The sequence below is a fragment of the Rhinopithecus roxellana genome, chromosome 3 (assembly GCF_007565055.1).
Source record: "Rhinopithecus roxellana isolate Shanxi Qingling chromosome 3, ASM756505v1, whole genome shotgun sequence".
Lineage (NCBI taxonomy): Eukaryota > Metazoa > Chordata > Mammalia > Primates > Cercopithecidae > Rhinopithecus > Rhinopithecus roxellana.
The window spans coordinates 173989370-174006533 of NC_044551.1; the positions used below are offsets into that span (position 1 = coordinate 173989370).

The 17164-nt window shown below is 56.1% G+C and overlaps 1 protein-coding gene across 1 annotated transcript in view; it reads right to left on the bottom strand.

The window, feature by feature from the left end:
* Positions 1-16653, bottom strand: part of FGF18 (fibroblast growth factor 18) — a 37727-nt gene extending 21074 nt beyond the window's left edge. The window contains exons 1-3 of the mRNA XM_010373307.2: positions 16069-16653; positions 15857-15893; positions 247-427 (exon numbers count right to left, since the gene is read on the bottom strand). Coding sequence (XP_010371609.1) covers positions 247-427; positions 15857-15893; positions 16069-16100 — 250 coding nt within the window. The 5' untranslated portion in view covers positions 16101-16653. The remainder of the gene's footprint in view (positions 1-246; positions 428-15856; positions 15894-16068) is intronic.
* Between the last annotated feature and the right edge of the window lie 511 nt (positions 16654-17164).

Consider the following 17164-nt stretch of genomic DNA (forward strand, 5'->3'; position numbering starts at 1 on the left):
ACTTAGGGGGCATTTACCAGCCAAAGAACTCATTCACATCTTCAGTAAGTACTCCTGACAGTGCTCTCGAGGATTCACTATTGCATCCCCATTTTCCATTTTACAGATCAGGAAACAGACTCAGAAAGGATCAGTGCCAGGTCCAAGATCACACAGCCAGGAGCAGCAGAGCTGGCGTTTGAACTTGAGGTCTCTGAGGCCAGGAAGGACATGCATGTGGGGTAGGAGAAGAGGGTTGGCACATACCATACTTGTCCCCATCCTCGCCGCGGGCACTGATCCTACGGCCCAGGACCTGGATGTGTTTCCCACTGGTCCGGCTGTAGAGCTGGTACAGCCGCAGCTGCTTACGGCTCACATCGTCCCGAGCCCGCGTCTGGTTCTCCACGTGGATGCGGAAGTCCACGTTCTCCTCGGCAACCAGCACCTGGGCAGGGAAAGGGACATAATGAGCCACCCCAGATGTCCCAGACCCACTGCATGCAGGAGCCAGCCACGCCCACCACAAAGACCAAGGGCTTCTCTACACTGGCTCTGAGCCAGGCCGTGGCACACACTGATAACCACCCCCTCACTACCCCCATTCAAACACAACGCAACTGGGGCTCTGAGAGGTGAGGCAAGTTGCCCAAGGTGGTCCAGCCAGAAACTGGCAAAGCTAAGAATCAGGTCTAGGTCTATGTGACAACAAAGCTTCTCTTTCCACCACAGGCCCCGTTAAAGCAAGAACAATTCTTGGTAAAGTGGTGGGGCAGTGCCCCTACCCTGATTCCATCCCAGGGTAGCTGTGAGGACTAAGTGAGCAAATGGGAAGAGAAGTACTCAAATCCATATGGAGATGGGTAAGGAACGAGAGCGGATGGAACGCTGCATCCGTGGGGACAGAGGAAGGCCTGGAGAGCCTCATCCGGGGAACCAACAGGCCAAGTCCTCTGTGACTTCGCACCCTGCAGCTGATGCTGGGGTCTCCTCCTCACACCCTAAGGGTCCTCATGCTCACTCCCACACCAAGCATTTGCCCACATCCTTAACTCCTCTGGGGAAGCCTTTGTTTTGCATCTGCCACCAAAATTCCAGCTCCCTTGAGGCTTAGCTTGTGCCTGTCCACATCCTTCAGGAAGCCTTCTCTGGTTACACCAACACATACCGCACTCATCTTCCTTCCCCTCCCCCTCATTGGGACGACTTGCACCTGCCTCCTCAGTGGCCTTCTGGTAGTCTCTCTTCTACCAAACCCAATCCCCTCTTCACACTCTCCAGGCTTTCCCATCACACTTCGGGGAAGGACTCCTCCGAGGCCTTAAGGCCCTGCAAGGTGAGCCGCTGAATGCTTCTCCACCTTCCTCTCCCACCACTCCCTCCCCACCAGCCACGCTGGCCACTGGCCACCTTGGCATGGCTCTGGGCATTCCAAAATCAAAGCACACTCCTGCCTCAGGGCCTTTGTACTTGCTCTTCCCTCTGCTTTGATGCTCTTCCTCAGATCCTTACGTTCTAACCCCTTGAGCTCACTCGGGTCTCTGCTCAAATGTCACCTCCTCATGCAGGCCTTCCTGGACCCCTTTCTGAAGCCACCTCCAGCTCTGACACTCTCCCTCCCCCCCACCATGCTTTGTGCTTCTTTCCAGCACTTTTCTGGGTTCTGTCTTTTGGCCCCAGTAGACTGGTAGCACCATCAAAAAAAAGAAAGAGAGAGAGAGAAAGAGAAAGCTGGAGCAGTGTCTCTTATTTGCCACTATATCCGCAGCACCTAACACGGTAGAAACTCAAACCCTTCTTGAATGGATGCATGAACAAATGTTGAAAAGGCCTGGAGTCCTGTTGTGCCCTATACCCTGCTGGTTGTATGCATGTCCTATCCCATGTCAGCCATAAGGCTGAGCCATTCCTGAAGCCCAGACAGCATTCTGGGTTTGCCCCCTGTGTGCCCACAAAGTCTATCACAATGCTAGGCACAAGGGACCCCCATTACCACGCTGGCACAGCCCCACTCAGCCCATGGCAGAGTTCTTAGGACCCTGGCTGCCAAAACATCCGTCTCACCTCTCAGCTGTGAGCTCCCAAGGGCAGGCGTGTGTTTCCTTCATTTGCTACAGTAGGATCTCTGTCCCCAAGCAGACCTGCATGTATCTCCTGATCCTGGACTGGGCCCGCAGGTATGTCAGCAGGACCACGTTGCTGAACCTTCACGATTGTCCTCAGGGCGGAAGCATCATCCCACATTACGGATGAGGAAACTGAGCAGTAACGCAGAATTAACCCCAGGCCTTGTGACCCCAAAGACTGTGTTTCCTGTGCCCCACCCCTGCAGGCAGCCCCAGGCCACTGCCTTGCAGGGCCCTGCCTGCCCCCCAGTGCCATCAGGAGCTGGCCCTGGGTTCAAACCCCAGGGTGTGCCACTCTCCAGCTAAGGGACCTTATGCAAGTTATTAAACTCTAGTGCCTGTTTCCTCGCCTATAAAATAGGGTGATGACAACAGCACCCTCCTCGTGAGTGGCTGTAAAGATCAAACATATAAAGCCATATATTAAGCGCTCAGAGCCGTGCCTGGCTCACTAGGGGTAACTAGTGGAAGAACACAAGGGAGTTTTTCACGGGGCTCTAGGTGAAGCCCTGCAAACCAGATTAGCATGTGGGAAAATGCTATTGCTTTTCATAGTCCTGACAACCATGCACCATGAGAACGCTTTTCACCCACACTGAACGGAGGCAGACACTACGGCCCAGAAAAGTTAAGTCCATTGCTCCAAACCACACAGCCCAGTGAGGTAGGGCCTGGTCTGCTGGCCCACCAAGTGTGCCCCCCTTCACTTCCCCTTCCCTCAGCGGCCACACACACCACCACTCCACCACTCGCAGCCCGGGTCTGATACCTGGGGCCCGCCTCCTTCCACATCCTGCTGCTCAGGGACAGAAGAACTCCAGTGCCCCTGAGGCCCACACCTGGTGGGCATTTGTCTGGAAGATGCCCCACCCGTGGCCTTTGACCTTCCTGGAATGACTTCCGGAGGTGGCTAGCCCTGTCCCCTCCCCCAAGGGCAGGCCTCTGGCGTCCCCTCCCTGTCCTCCAACTCTGCTCCTCCTCACAGGAGACCTTATCGACCAGAGGTCAAACCAATCTCCTACCCCCGGCTCCCCGAGGGGAGCTGCCCTGCCCCAGAAGCCGGCCTCCCATTAATGATTTTCTCCCTGCCCCACTGGACAGAGGCAGCGTGGGTGACCCAGGGTCAGCAGGGGCTATCAGGTGGCACTTCCCCAGGATGCGGGAGGGAACAATCCATCTTGCCCAGCTCTCACCATTGAAGCCCCACTCTGTGGCCAGATCAACTCCCAGGGAGGTGGCGGCGGGGTGGCCTCTAGTTTGGAAACAAGGTCCGTTCTCCTGGAAAGGCAGGAGGCACCCCGGGCTTCACAGGCAAGACCTCTGGAGGGTGTGACACCCCCCACCCCAAAGCCTTTCCTAGCCCCACCTCCCAGGCTGGGTGAGGGCCCCCAAACACTCTACTGCAATGGCTTATTGTCCCAAGTCCAGTGTGACTGGTTCATCCCTGAGTCTCAGCTCTGCCCTCAGAAGGCAACCAGCAAACGCATGCCAAAAGGCTGAGGCCAAAAGCGAGGGAAACCTGGAGGCCAACATCAGCCCTCCCACTTACCAGCCAGAGTGCCCCACAGAGGGATGTGTTAAGGCAACTGACTGCTCAGCATTCCTCTGTTCCAGATACTCTGCTAAGAAGACCCCTAGGCCAGTCGCGGCGGCTCAGCACTTTGGGAGGCCGAGGTGGGCAGATCGCTTGAGGCCAGGAGTTCAAGACCCAGCTTGAGGAGTTCAACACCATCTTAACATACTGAAACCCCGTCTCCACTGAAAATACAAAAATTAGCCAGGTGTGGTGGTGCACTCCTGTAATCCCAGATACCCAAGAGACTGAGGCCGGAGAATCACTTGAACCCGGGAGGCAGAGGTTGCCACGAGCAGAGATCGCACCACTCCAGCCTGGGTGACAGAGTGAGAATCTGTCTGAAATAAATAAATAAATAAAATTTAAAAAATAATAATAAGAAGAAAATGACCCCTAGACCTGGCACCTCAATGACCCGTGAAGGTGAGCACCGGTTAAAGCCCATTTCAAGGTCTGCTGCCAGAGTACATGCATAGTGGGACTGCCTTGGGAACATCCACTTCTCCTGTCCTACTAGCTGGGTGGCAGATCACTTGGCTCGGTGCCCTGCAAGGGGGACCTCTCTTCAAGGTCTTCCCAGAACAGTCAATGTTGCTGTCGGCCTGGCTAACACCCCTCCAGGCATACAATGATCAGGAGTGTTGAAAAGCTGCGGTTTGAACAAAATCAAATTGTTGAAACTCTTTTTTTCTTTTTTGAGACTGAGTCTCACTCTGTCGCCCAGACTGGAGTGCAGTGGCACAATCTCGGCTCACTGCAACCTCCACCTCCCAGGTTCAAGCGATTCTCGTGCCTCAGCCTCCCCGAGTAGCTGGGATTACAGGTGCCCACCACCACACCGGCTAATTTTTGTATTTTTGGTAGAGATGGGGTTTCACCATATTGGCCAGGCTGGTCTTGAACTCCTGACCTCAGGTGATCTGCCCGCCTCTGCCTCCCAAAGTGCTGGGATTATAGGTGTGAGCCACCATACCCAGCCTGCTGCAACTCTCAAAAGCAGAGAAGGGTTGGTGCATAAAGCATGTGTTCGATGGAAACAAGGTGCCTTTTGTCATGCTACCTTGCCTGCCACGCCATGCACATGGATTATCTTTTGGGTGGAAGCAGCTTTTCTCACAGCATGGTGGCCTAGGGTCCTCTTCAGCCTAAGGTTCCAGTTGTCCCCAGCCCCTGCTTCCCCTGCCTTGAGGGCTTCAGTTCACTCTTCCAATGCAGCAACTGCACAGAGGCAAGGAGGCCCCAAGAGGCTCAAATCCCTCCCCCAAGCCTGCCAAGGTCCCCCGGCCCTGGGGACAATCACGGGGCTCAGTGGCACAGAGCCCACCCACCTTCTGCCTTCGGTTCCATCCTCTCCCGGTGCAGCTCTTAACACAAAATGTGATGCCATGTCCCTGCCCAGGCTCCCTATTACCCGAGACAACAGCCAAGTGTCATCCTTACAGTCAAGCCCCGTCTACCTTGCAAGCCTCCCCTCTTAGGCACCTTGGTAAGTGCCTAAGGGGTGAAAAGAGGTTGAGGTGAGCCCCCAGCCTAGTGCCAGCTTCCAGGGATCAACCAAGGTACCATCTCACACCGGGGCATCCAACAGCCTCCATCACTCCCTCTGGCCTGAAGACTGCAGCCTCTCTAGCCCACTCATGGCTGAAAAGCATGTTTGAGATTTTCCTCTTTCTTCCTGGCCCCCATTTCCACCTCCCACAAATGTGCATCACATCACACATCACCTATGTACACACCTCACACAGGCAACACTAACATAGTAACCACCACTGACTGACCTTAGCTGTCACCTGGCTTCACCCCCAGTCAACCAACTTATTTGACTTCTTTAGCTCTCAGTTTTCCCATCAGCAAAATGGGAACTTTTTCCTTTAGTTTTGTTTTGTTTCTTAAACAGCCACTGTGTGTTGAGCACTTCCTCTGTGCTAAGAATCTCTTGAGGGACATCTTCGTATGTAATGCCCAGAACAACCCTATGACTTGGTACGATTTTTTTTTGAGACACAGTCTTACTCCGTTGCCCAGGCTGGAGTGCAATGGCGTGATCTTGGCTCACTGCAATCTCTGCCACCCAGGTTCAAGCGATTCTCCCGCCTCAGTCTCTGGAGTAGCTGGGATTACAGGCGTCTGCCACCACGCCTGGTGAATTTTTGTAGTTTTTAGTAGAGACAGGGTTTCACCATCTTGGCCAGGCTGGTCTTGAACTCCTGACCTCATGATCCACCCACCTCGGCCTCCCAAAGTGCTGGGATTACAGGCGTGAGCCACCACGCCCAACCTGATATGATTATATCCCCATTTTACAGAGAGGGAAACTGAGGCTCAGAGAGGTTACAACACTTGTTTTATGTCACAGAATTGGTGAGAAACCAAGATTCAAATCCAGCCCAGGCTCTCTCCTGCTTTGCCCTCACCTGCCACTGTTCTCCCTCCTCTTCCTCACCCACCTCCTTTCTACTTTTCCAAGATGACAACTGGTTCAGGCCACAGGCCATAGTTTGGGGGCAAGGAGGTTGGAATATTGTCCACAAAAACGCTGGAGCCCTTAAGCCTTCTGCTCCCACTCAAGAGAGAGGGATGGGGCCCCACAGCCTCTCCCACCCAGGTCCCCATCCTCTGATCCTTGAGGCTTCATGTAACCCATGCTCCTGTCTCCAGGCAACCTGCCCAGAAAGGGAAGGTTTCCCTGGTCCCAGGAGGGGCAGCCCCCAGACTTTCAGCCACGTTCCACACCACCTGCCTCCTCCAGCAGCAGCAGCAGCAGCAGCAGCATCGGGCCAGCCAAGGCTTTCAGATGTTCTCCAAACTCTGGATTCAAACTGGAGACCTTCACTCCTCTCCAGCGAGGGTTCCCAGTAAAGTCAACCACTCTCTCCACCAGAAAATGCAGCTCCCCTAACTCTTCCTGGACTCTGGCCCAAGGGGCACTCTCTGGATTACTGTCATTGAGAGTGAAGCTCACGTTGGCTCCCACTGGCTGGGCACCTGCCCCCATGCCAGGGCCCATGTCCACTCCTCACACAACCTGAGCAGCCGAAACTATTATACTCTCCCTGTGTTCCAGGTGACAAAGGAAGACACAGAGAGGCCGTGAGACTGGCCCAAATTGAACAGAAACTGACAGAGCCACGATCTGAACCCAACTCTGGATCTGAAGCCCATGAGTTTCCCACGGATGGAAAGAGGAGGAGGAAGGCTGGGCCCATCCTGAATCTGAGTGTGGCTCCAATGGGTGCCCCCACCTCCTCAATCCCGGGCTTCTGGGCTCTTGCCTGTCACACTCCACACACCAACTCAGCCAGGACAGACAGTGACACTGCAAAGGGCCCTTCCCCAGCCCCCAGCCTGTCCATTAAGCTCCCAGGGCTATCAATGTATTGATTGGCAGGGCTGAGCCATCAGCAGGGGAGGGGCACTGCAGGATAGGGGGTTGGGCCCGAGGGTTGGCTTCTCTCTCCCCATACATCAGCCTTCATGGTACAGATCGTCAATATGGGCCCCGCTGCTGCAGGCAGTCAACCCTGGAGCCATAAAGACGATGACCTGTTCTCTCCCTCCCTTTCCTCTTCCCACCGATCCCTGTTTCAATTCCAGCTCTCTAAAGCCCCTGGGTAGGAACAGTAGCCATCCATGCCCATGAGATAACAAACAAGCCCTTTATTCCAGCATTCAAAACCCACCACAGTCTTTTCCATCACCCCCATTCCTGGGAATGGACGCGCCAGCCACCCCAGTCACACAGAGGCTCACAGTGTCCTCTTCACCCCGTTTGCTCTCATTTGAAGATCTACATGAAGCATCGACCCAGGCCAGACCCTCTTGCCCCAGAGTCTGGTTCCAGGCCTGTCATCAGAGTCCCCACTGCACCCTTGAGCTCTTGCTCTCCAGCACATACCCCCCGTTCCTCTCAAGTCTCCAAGGGCTAGGATAGGTGCTGGCCCTTGCTGTGCCCCAGCCCCTGGCACAGATGAGTGGGTGGGGGGACTCAGTCCGGGTCCCCACCCCCAGAGAACCTCTCCCCCAAACCGCCACTCACTGACCCAACATTCCTCCAGCATGCCAGGTCTGTGCCAGGTGCCATGGTGCCTGCGGCAGGGGCCAGACCTCCCTTTGACTTCCAAGAACCCGTGGGCTGGTGGACAAGCCGGCCTTGAGACACCCCAGAGTTGAACGCAGATACACAGCTCACGTTACTCAACACTTATCATGAGCCAGGCGCTATGCCAAGTGCATCCCCCGGGCAGGGGGAACTCACCCTTCCAGCAACCCCGGGAGGGAGGTTCTGTCCTAATGCCTACTGGAATGATAAGTCACAGAGAGGCCAGTCAATCACTCAATCACACGGCCAACTGAAGCGTGCTGGGCCTGGAACCCATCCATCCCCGTGTGCCCCGCAGAGTGCCCTGGATCAAAGACAGTGGCCAGGTGCTATGCGATTCCAAGGCAGAAGGTGGGATGGGGACTGGGGGAAACAAGAGCTGCTGAAGTATGTGCCATGTCTTCATGGAAGAAGAGCCTTGGATACCTTCTTCATTCCCCTCAAAACCAGTCCAGGCCCAGGTATGCAGCAAGTGTCCCGTCAATGTTTGTGGATTGTTGATGATGAGCAACACTATATTTAAGTGCCTACTACATGTCTGGTCATCAATTACTCCTACCAACAGGCCAGGGGAGTGGGATTAGCATCCTTAATTTGCCCATGGTGAGGAAGTGGAGACTCAGAGAGGTTAAGGGCCTTGCCCAAGGCCACACAATCTTGAGTGGTAGAGTGGCAATTAAATCCAGACTAAGTCCAAAGCCTGTGCTCCCAACTCAGACTGGAGGAGGCCTGATGTCACTGATCCAAGAACATGTCCTTTCTAGCTTTCTCTAGCACCCCATAGCATGTTATGTACCTAACACAGACAATATCATTGATTGAACAATTACTTTTTACTCAATTATTCATGGAGTGTTTTGCCATTGTGCTAGCTACTCTGTGTGCAATATCCCACTTAGTTCTCACAATAACCCTTAAGAAGTAGGTATTTCTCTCTTTTTTTTTTTTTTTCAGATGGAGTTTCGCTCTTGTTGTCCAGGCTGGAGTGCAGTGGCGTGATCTCGGCTCACCGCAACCTCCGCCTCCCGAGTTCAAGCGATTCTCCTGTCTCAGCCTCCTGAGTAGCTGGGATCACAGGCACCCATTAAGCCTGGCTAATTTTTGTTATTTTTAGTAGGCATGGGGTTTCACCATGTTGGCCAGGCTGGTCTCGAACTCCCGACCGCAAGTGATCCGCCCATCTTGGCCTCCCAAAGTGCTGGGATTATAGGCGTGAGCTACTGCACCCGGCCAGAAGTAGGTATTTCTCATGATCCCATTTTACAGATGGGGAAACTGAGGTGTAGAAAATTGAAGGTTAAGGAATATTTGCTGAGCAGCTGCCAAGAAGCACAGCCAGGATTCAACCTAGGCTTCCCCTACACCAAAGCCTATGTATTCAAGCATCACAGAAGCCACTGACCTCACCTCACTGATACCCAGCTGTGTAAATCAAAGCTCAGAGAGAGAGGTCAGTGAGCCTAGGCCGGAGCCAGGCCTGGAACCCAGGTATTCAGGGATTCCACTCTGTAGCCCACATGGGGCTTGTCTTTGGCCCCATCCTTGGCACAACAGCATTTTGAATGGCCTGAGGCCTTTTGCCACTGAGATGTCAGAGCAAACACATTGCTAGCAAGCCGGACCAAAGCCCAAGGGGACTACTGACCTGCTGGGGTTTCAGAACAAATCCCCATGCTCAGGCCCAAAGTGCTGACAGCAGGCCCAAGCCCCTTCTTTTTTTTTTTTTTTTTTTTTTTTGAGATGGAGTCTCGCTCTGTCACCCAGGCTGGAGTACAGTGGCCGGATCGCAGCTCACTGCAAGCTCCGCCTCCTGGGTTTACGCCATTCTCCTGCCTCAGCCTCCCAGGTAGCTGGGACTACAGGCGCCCGCCACCTAGCCCGGCTAGTTTTTTGTATTTTTTAGTAGAGACGGGGTTTCACTGTGTTAGCCAGGATGGTCTCGATCTCCTGACCTCGTGATCCGCCCACCTCAGCCTCCCAAAGTGCTGGGATTACAGGCTTGAGCCACAGCGCCTGGCTGGCCCAAGCCCCTTCTAAGGCCAGCCCTCCCCTCCATGCACTGCCATGGGGTCCTATGCATTAGAAAAGAGCTGACACAGCAAAAGCTAGGAGCATACAGAGGTTCCTCAGAGCAGCCCTCACCCACAGAAAGGAGAAATCAACACCTCCCCTCCCACAGTGATGAGAAGATAGCAGCCCTGGGGAAGGACTCACTATACCTGCTGGGGGCGGGCAGGGGGCAAGGGAACGCTCCTAGAGTAAGAGGCATAGGAGCTTGGTCGGGACTACAAACAAGAGTTTGGATCATGCACTGTCCCTCCACAACTACCTGAGGCAGTAGGGACGGTTTCCTTGGTTGCTTTTTCCCATTGTACAAATGCAGAAGCTGAGACCCAGGGAGGTTAAGTAATTTGCCCAAGGTCACATAGCAAAGAGAAGGCAGAGCCACACTCCAGAGCCCTCATACAAGTAAGCTTGAGTCCTAGAGTCAGGCAGATACAGAGCTGAATCCAGCTCTGCCTCTCTCTTGCTATGTGACCAATAGCAGGTTACTTTATGCCCCGGTGCCTCTCTTTTTCTTCCTCTGTAGAATTCCCTAGTTCCAGGCTGGTTGTGAGGCTTGACCTGGATAATGTGCAAAACCACATGGCGGGCCGGGCGCCGTAGCTCACGCCTGTAATCCCAGCACTTTGGGAGGCTGAGGCGAGAGGATCACGAGGTCAGGAGATCAAGACCATCCCGGCTAACACAGTGAAACCCTGTCTCTACTAAAAATACAAAAAAATTAGCCAGGCGTGGTGGTGGGCGCCCGTAGTCCCAGCTACTCGGGAGGCTGAAGCAGGAGAATGACGTGAACCTAGGAGGCAGAGCTTGGAGAGAGCCGAGATCGCGCCACTGCACTCCAGCCTGGGCGACAGGGTGAGACTCTGTCTCAAAAAACAAAACAAAACAAAACAAAAAAGCACACGGCAGCCGGACGCGGTGGCTCACGCCTATAATCCCAGCACTTTGGGAGGCCGAGGGAGGTGGATCACCTGAGGTCAAGAGTTCAAGACCCGCCTGGCCAACATGGTTAAACTCCATCTCTACCAAAAACACAAAAATTACCCAGACGTGGTGGCATGCAGGCTGAGGCAGAAGGATTGCTTGAACCTGGGAGGCAGAGGTTGCAGTGAGCTGAGATCACACCATTGCACTCCAGCCTGGGCAACAGAGCAAGACTCCATCTCAACAACAATAACAAAAAAATCACTTGGTATGTCGTGAGCGCACTATACCTGGTGGCCACTATGAATATTGTTGTTGTTTTTGGTGGCTTGATGTGCCTGCACCCCAATTTTCCACACCCACAAGTCTCCTGCTAGAGGACTAGGTCAGAACCAAAAGGCCCTGCAGAAAATGGAAATCTCTTCCCGATCCTCCTCTAGTCTCCCTTTGGGGGTCCAGTGTGTCCTTGGAGCTGCCCAGGGCAGGGTAGAGGCTGCATCTGTGACCCTGATGGGTTGCCCCAAGCCTGCTGACACTGGCCGTGCCAATCACAAGAAATTCTAAAAATCCACCTCCTTATCTCAGAGCGGGTGACACTCCCGAGCTTCAGGAATGCTGGTGGGGAGTCCCGCCCCCTCCCCCTCTCCCTCCTCCTCTGCTGGGGAAAGGCTGGAAGAGGACTGCTGAATTCTCCAGGCCCCAGCCCCCAAGTATCCCCCTCTAACTCTGGGACCCTCTCAGATCAACACATTCCAGGAGGATCAGGACCTGCAGACTCCAAGTCAGACACCCTCAAGCCTAGAGACGCCTACCTGGGCTCTCAACATCCCCCCCTACACCAGAATCCAAAGAGAATCTCACTACAGATCCCTAGCATGTCCCTAAGGACTCCATGGGCACACCAATATTATTTCTGAATAATTTCAGGATTCTTTGAGAAGAAGGTCCACCTGCTATGGTAGAAAGAATACAAGATCTTGAATCCAGCATGTTGGGTCTTTAGCTATGACCCTGAACAAATCCCTTCCTCATTCTGTGCCTTGGTTTCTCCATCTATGAAACAGAATTGTTACCCTCTTTTACCTTGCCCTCCCTGTAGAATGGGTGAAAGAACCGAACCAGCTTCCCAATGTAAGGGACACTTTAGAATTTCTACAAGCACCTTCTTTTTCCTTCACGCAAATCACTGCTCCTCAGACTCAGTTTCTTCCCCTGCTAAACGGAAGGAAGATGTATGTACCTGCCTCACTCCACTTCACAGTGTTGGGAGAGGAGGGAGCAGAATAGACAAGACTCTGTTCATCTGGCACTTTCTCCCTTTAAACTGGGAGCTCTTAGAGGCCAGGGACTGACCGGACCTTATTCCCAAGGCAGCAAGAAGCAGGCTCCCAGCAAGCATGTGCTGAATGAATACCTGACTGTGGATGGATGGATGATGTTGCTTTAAGAAATTAAAAGGCCAGGTGGGTGGCTTACACCTGTAATCTCAGCACTTTGGGAGGCCAAGGCAGGCAGATCACCTGAGGTCAGGAGTTTGAGACCAGCCTGGCCAACGTGGTGAAACCCTGTCTCTACTAAAAATACAAAAATTCGTCCAGCATGGTGGTGTGTACCTATAATCCCAGCTACTTGGGAGGCTGAGGAGAGTCACTTGAAGCCAGAAGACAGAGGTTGCGGTAAGCTGAGGTCATGCCACCGCACTTCAGCCTGGGTGACAGAGCTCAAAAAAAAAAAAAAAAAAAAAAGTGCCATCCACTAACAGAGCATCGCATCCTCTTTTTGTCCCAAAGGACACTGTCTCCAGCTTCCCCATCCTAGCCAGCTTAAAGAAAGGGTCTAAACCTCACTGAGGAGGCTGGGTGTGGGGGTGGTCACGCCGAGAGGTGGCATGGAAGGAAACTTCCAAACTTGAACACTTCTTGTGGTGAGAGAGGAAGTGGCGCTGCAGGAGGGACAAGGGGCTAAGGGGCTGGCAGGAGGGACAAGAGGCCAGGGGATGCCCCCCCGCACCCCGCCCGGCCTGGCCTGCGTCATGCCTGGTCTGTCTGGGGAAGGCCAGGACCTAGCCGAGCCTGGCGGCAGGAACAATGTCAGGCAGGTGCCGGCCGAGCTGCGGGAAAGGCCCAGCCCGGTGTCATTGTCAGAGCTCAGCCAAGTGCAGAAAAGCAATTTACTGGTCACGCCGCTTGCTCCCCACGGAAATTTTTAAAATTCTTCCAATTTGAGCTATCTACGGTGTCCCGAGTCGTGTGGAGAAGGGATGAAGGGATTTTATTAAATTCCCAGCTTCCTACTTCCTAGGGTGGCCAGCGGGTGAGGGCGGGGCTCACCACTTTGGGGGTGGGCAGGACGGTGTCTGGCATTGAATGTGCTCATGGAAACGTAGCTGGGGGCAGGGACCCATTCTGAGCTTGGTAGCGACGGACAGGAGGAAAGGAGGGGCCCAGAAACTCCACTGCTGAGACTGGACCAGTCCTGGAAAACACTGAGGTGGGGGAGGGAAGGGTGTAGGCACATCCATTTCCCAGCAGCCACAGTGTGCCTTCCTGGGTGGATGCGAACTGGCAAAACTTCCCCACCCCCTATCATATACCAGTTTAACTCCATGACCAACCATTTCACAAATGATGCAGCGAAGACTCTGGGGACCCAGAGAGGGAAAGATGGAGCTGGAGCTGGGGTTCAGGCCTAGGCCACTGGATTGCAAAGCCCTGAGCCCTTCCCTCCATGCAGAGAGGCTTCCCTGGGCCCTGCTCACCCTAAAGGAGCTTCAACTGCTACCTGTTAAGTGCAGCCTACCCAAACCTCAGCAGGGAGCAGGCCTCAGACTCCTAGCAGTTAACATCATGTGGCTCCCATCCCTCATTTCAACCATTAAGGCCACCTGACTTTTGTTCCTACAGTGTAAATGGGGACATAAGCCTGACAACCTTGCCCATAACTCCCAGGATAACATTTCTTTATCTTTAGGGGTCATAGATGTTTTGAAACTCTGTGGGGAGCAGACAACCCTCTTCCAGACACAGCACATTTGAGCACCATTTTTGCGCAATGTTTCAGGGGCCTCCCCCTCCCACAATCCCATCCTTTGACACTCCAAGGGTACATGGACCATGGGTTAAAAACTTCAGTCCTATGGCACTTTGGATGCAGAAAGCCCGGTGGGGACAAAGGGGCGAAGGAAGGGGGAAGGTGGAGGGGGTGGGGAGAGGAGGTTCCCTCACCTGCTCTAAGGCTGCCTCTTGACCTAACCAGGGCAGACCACCCAGCTCTTTCCCAAGATGCTGGCTCTAGCTCTGGCCAGGAGGTGGAGGTGGGATGCAGAGTCCACACTCCCTCCCTCCAGCCCCCCTGGAGAACACAAAGACCACACAGCAGCCCCTCCTGGGCCCCACTTCAAGAAGAACCAAGAGCAGCAGGCATCCAGAGGCTTGAGCCACACGTCTGCAGGCCTCCCTGCTACTCCATGCCCATTTCATCACTCCTGCCCCCAGGCTCAGAACTCTGGAAAAGAGCTCTTGCCCAGGTCAGACAAGCAGACCCCCTGGAGTGACCCCGGGGCCTGCCCTCTGCTTGGGGACTCAGCTGCAGACCAGGCAGGCCATGCCTGGCACTGGCCTCCCTCTTTGACACCAGCCATTCCCCACCCCCGCCCCCATCACCACACAGGGTCACATCTGCTTTGGCAAACAGCCAGTCTTAAGTTACTGACTCCAGTTATATTGATTCAAGGAGTCACTGGGGACCCCAGCCTGGCCAACAGGAGGAAAGAACCCATCAGTCCGTCCACCCTTCCATCCCCAAGCCCTACTGGATGCCCCCAGCTCAGTGCCTATCAGGAGGGTAACAACCCTCTCCGGGGTGTGGAGGGAAGATAACAGGCCCACCATCGCCAAACACTGCGAGAGGCTGCTGAGTCGCAGCAGTGCTCAAGGCACACAACACTCCTTGAGCCAGAAAACCGAGAGAACCATCAATTTCCTGTGCTTAAGGCTTGCTCTGGGGATCTCCTGAATCCAGAAGGCTGAGGTCTAAGAATCTTCTCTAATCCCGGAAAGCCACCTGCCTTCCACCGAGGGGGAAGGGTCAGACAACCTTCTTTTGGCCTGTGTCCAGATCCTCCTGGCCCGGCCCCTTGCAGCACTAGGTGGGTGGGGGCTTGGGGAGCTGACGCTTCCTATTCTCTTTGCCCGCCGCCCCCCCCACCCCCAACATGCAGAGGCAGCCCTGGTCTGGTTCTAATCGGGGCTGAAGTCGGCTCCCTTTTTCGCTCTTCTCTCTCCCTCCCCCCAACCCTTTTTCCTTCATTTCTACGGCTTTGGAAGCCAGAGCGTTCCAACTGTCTGTGTGCCAAGACCTTCCCGAGTCTGAAAGCTGCTGAAGTAACAGATCAGATTTTAGCAAGTGCTTTCCAGGCTGAGCGCCAAGCCCTCTTCTGATTCACGGAGAGCGAGCGAACAGGGAGCAGGCGGGGAACCAACGAGGGCTGCACCACCTTAGGCGAGGGAGTGCGGAGCGTGGCCCGTCCGGGAGCGGCCTCGCGGGCAACGGCCACTCGGCCTAGGAGCCCTCGAGGTTCCCCTTGTCCCGGGCGTGTGTGTCTGTATGTGTGTCTCAGTGCTGCAAGCGCCTTCAAAACCAGAGTAATTTACAACTGAAGCTTTCTCCCTGGACTCGAAATCCACTCGGCTGAAAGCCTTTTTGTTTGGAAGCGGTAATGTTAAGGGAAGGTTGGCAGAGAAAACCCCTAGGTCCTACCCCTCGCTGACTGCGGGCAGGGGTCTTAGAGCCGGGTATATTGCTGCGGCTGAGCCCGCCGGCTCTGCGAGATCTCCTTCCAGCCGAGGCCGACAGGGGCCGCGACAGCCAGCGCCGCCTCGGGCCCCACGGCAGAGCCCCTTGCCCTTGGCCGGTCCCCCGCCGGTGCAGGGCGCGCGCGGAGCCGCCCTTCCGCGCCCTGGGAACAGGTGCACTGGGCTCGGCGCCCAGGAGGGGTGGGGCACAGAGAGGGGGCGCGGCCGGGGAAGGGGGGTCGGCGTGTACCGCGAGGCAGGGGCGGGAGGAGGTCAGAGTCAGGAGCCCACGTACCTGTACCTGGAAGCACAGCAGCAGGAAGTGTAAACACCTGCGGGAAACAGATGGAGAAGCGGTCAGTGGGACCTGAGGAGGGGGGCGCACGGACAGACAGACATGCAGTCGAACAGTCAAGCGAACGGACGGGCGGGTAGACAGAGGCACAGGGCACAGGCACACGGACAGACGGCCCGGCAGGGTGGGCAGCCCCGCGCGCGGGCGCTTACAGGCAAGTGCAGGCGGAGGGCGCTGAATACATCGCTGAGCGGGAGGGAGGCGGCGGCTCCTAGCCCAGCCTGCACATGTCCGCTTCGCGCGGCCGGGACCGGGCGCCTCCGCCGCCGCCGCCGCCGCCGCCGCCGCTGCTGCTGCTCTCTCCTCGCCGGCTGCTGCTGCTGCAGACTCTGCTGCTCCGGGGCGCTCCGCGGCGCGCCCTGCGGCATCAGCGCCCCGCGCGGCTCCTCCCGAGCGCTGCGCCCTCCGGGCTGGCGCAGGGGCTGCGGGGCGGCAGCCGCTGTGCAGGAGGCGCCTGGCCGGTGCGGGGAAGCTTGCTCACTGCTGGCCGGCCGGCCGTCCGGGCGTCCGTGGGAGGCTGGCTTCCCGGCTCAGTTCGGGGACAGCATGCGCGGCGGGGCTGGAAGCCCGGTTGCACTCTCCGGCCCGGGCGCGGAGCTGCGTGAGGCCAGAGGTCAGCGCTCCGGAGTCGGGGCGCGCGGCTGCAGCACGAAAGCGTCACGGCCGCTCCGTCTGGGCGCCCGCCGGCTCATGTCTCCTCCTCCGCGTCTCTCCGGCCGTGCGCATCGCCGCCTCCCACCACTGGCGGCGGCCGGGGCGTTTTCTACGCGCGGGCGGCGAGGGGGCGGGGGGCCGGGGGCGGGCCCGGGCCAGAGCCGGCACAATGAGGATGCGGGGCCTGGGGGCTCCCCCCTCGGGGCGCGGCCGGACGGGCGCTCAGCTCGCCTGGGTGCGCCCAGCCCACATCAAAGGCGGCCCTGCTTGCTCGCCTGCCTGCCGCGGCCTCTCGCGGCCTCCTCCTCCTTCTCCTGGCGGCTCGGGGTTGGAGGGGAGGCGTTCAGACTCTCGGCGACGGAACCTGCAGCTCCGAAGGGGCAGGACCCACGAAACTGAAGCTGGTGAGCACTGGAAGCCGTCGGAGCTCTGCGCCCGAACGCAGTGACCCGCTCCTCCGCGCAAACGTTGCCCAAATTGGGCAGGCGATGCTCCCCAAGAAAGCAGTTAGGTACGGAGCGTCCTCACCTGCCCATATTCGCTAGTCGCACTCACCAGCGCTCGAGTGGGGAGCCCAGAGGGGGCGGGTCAGAC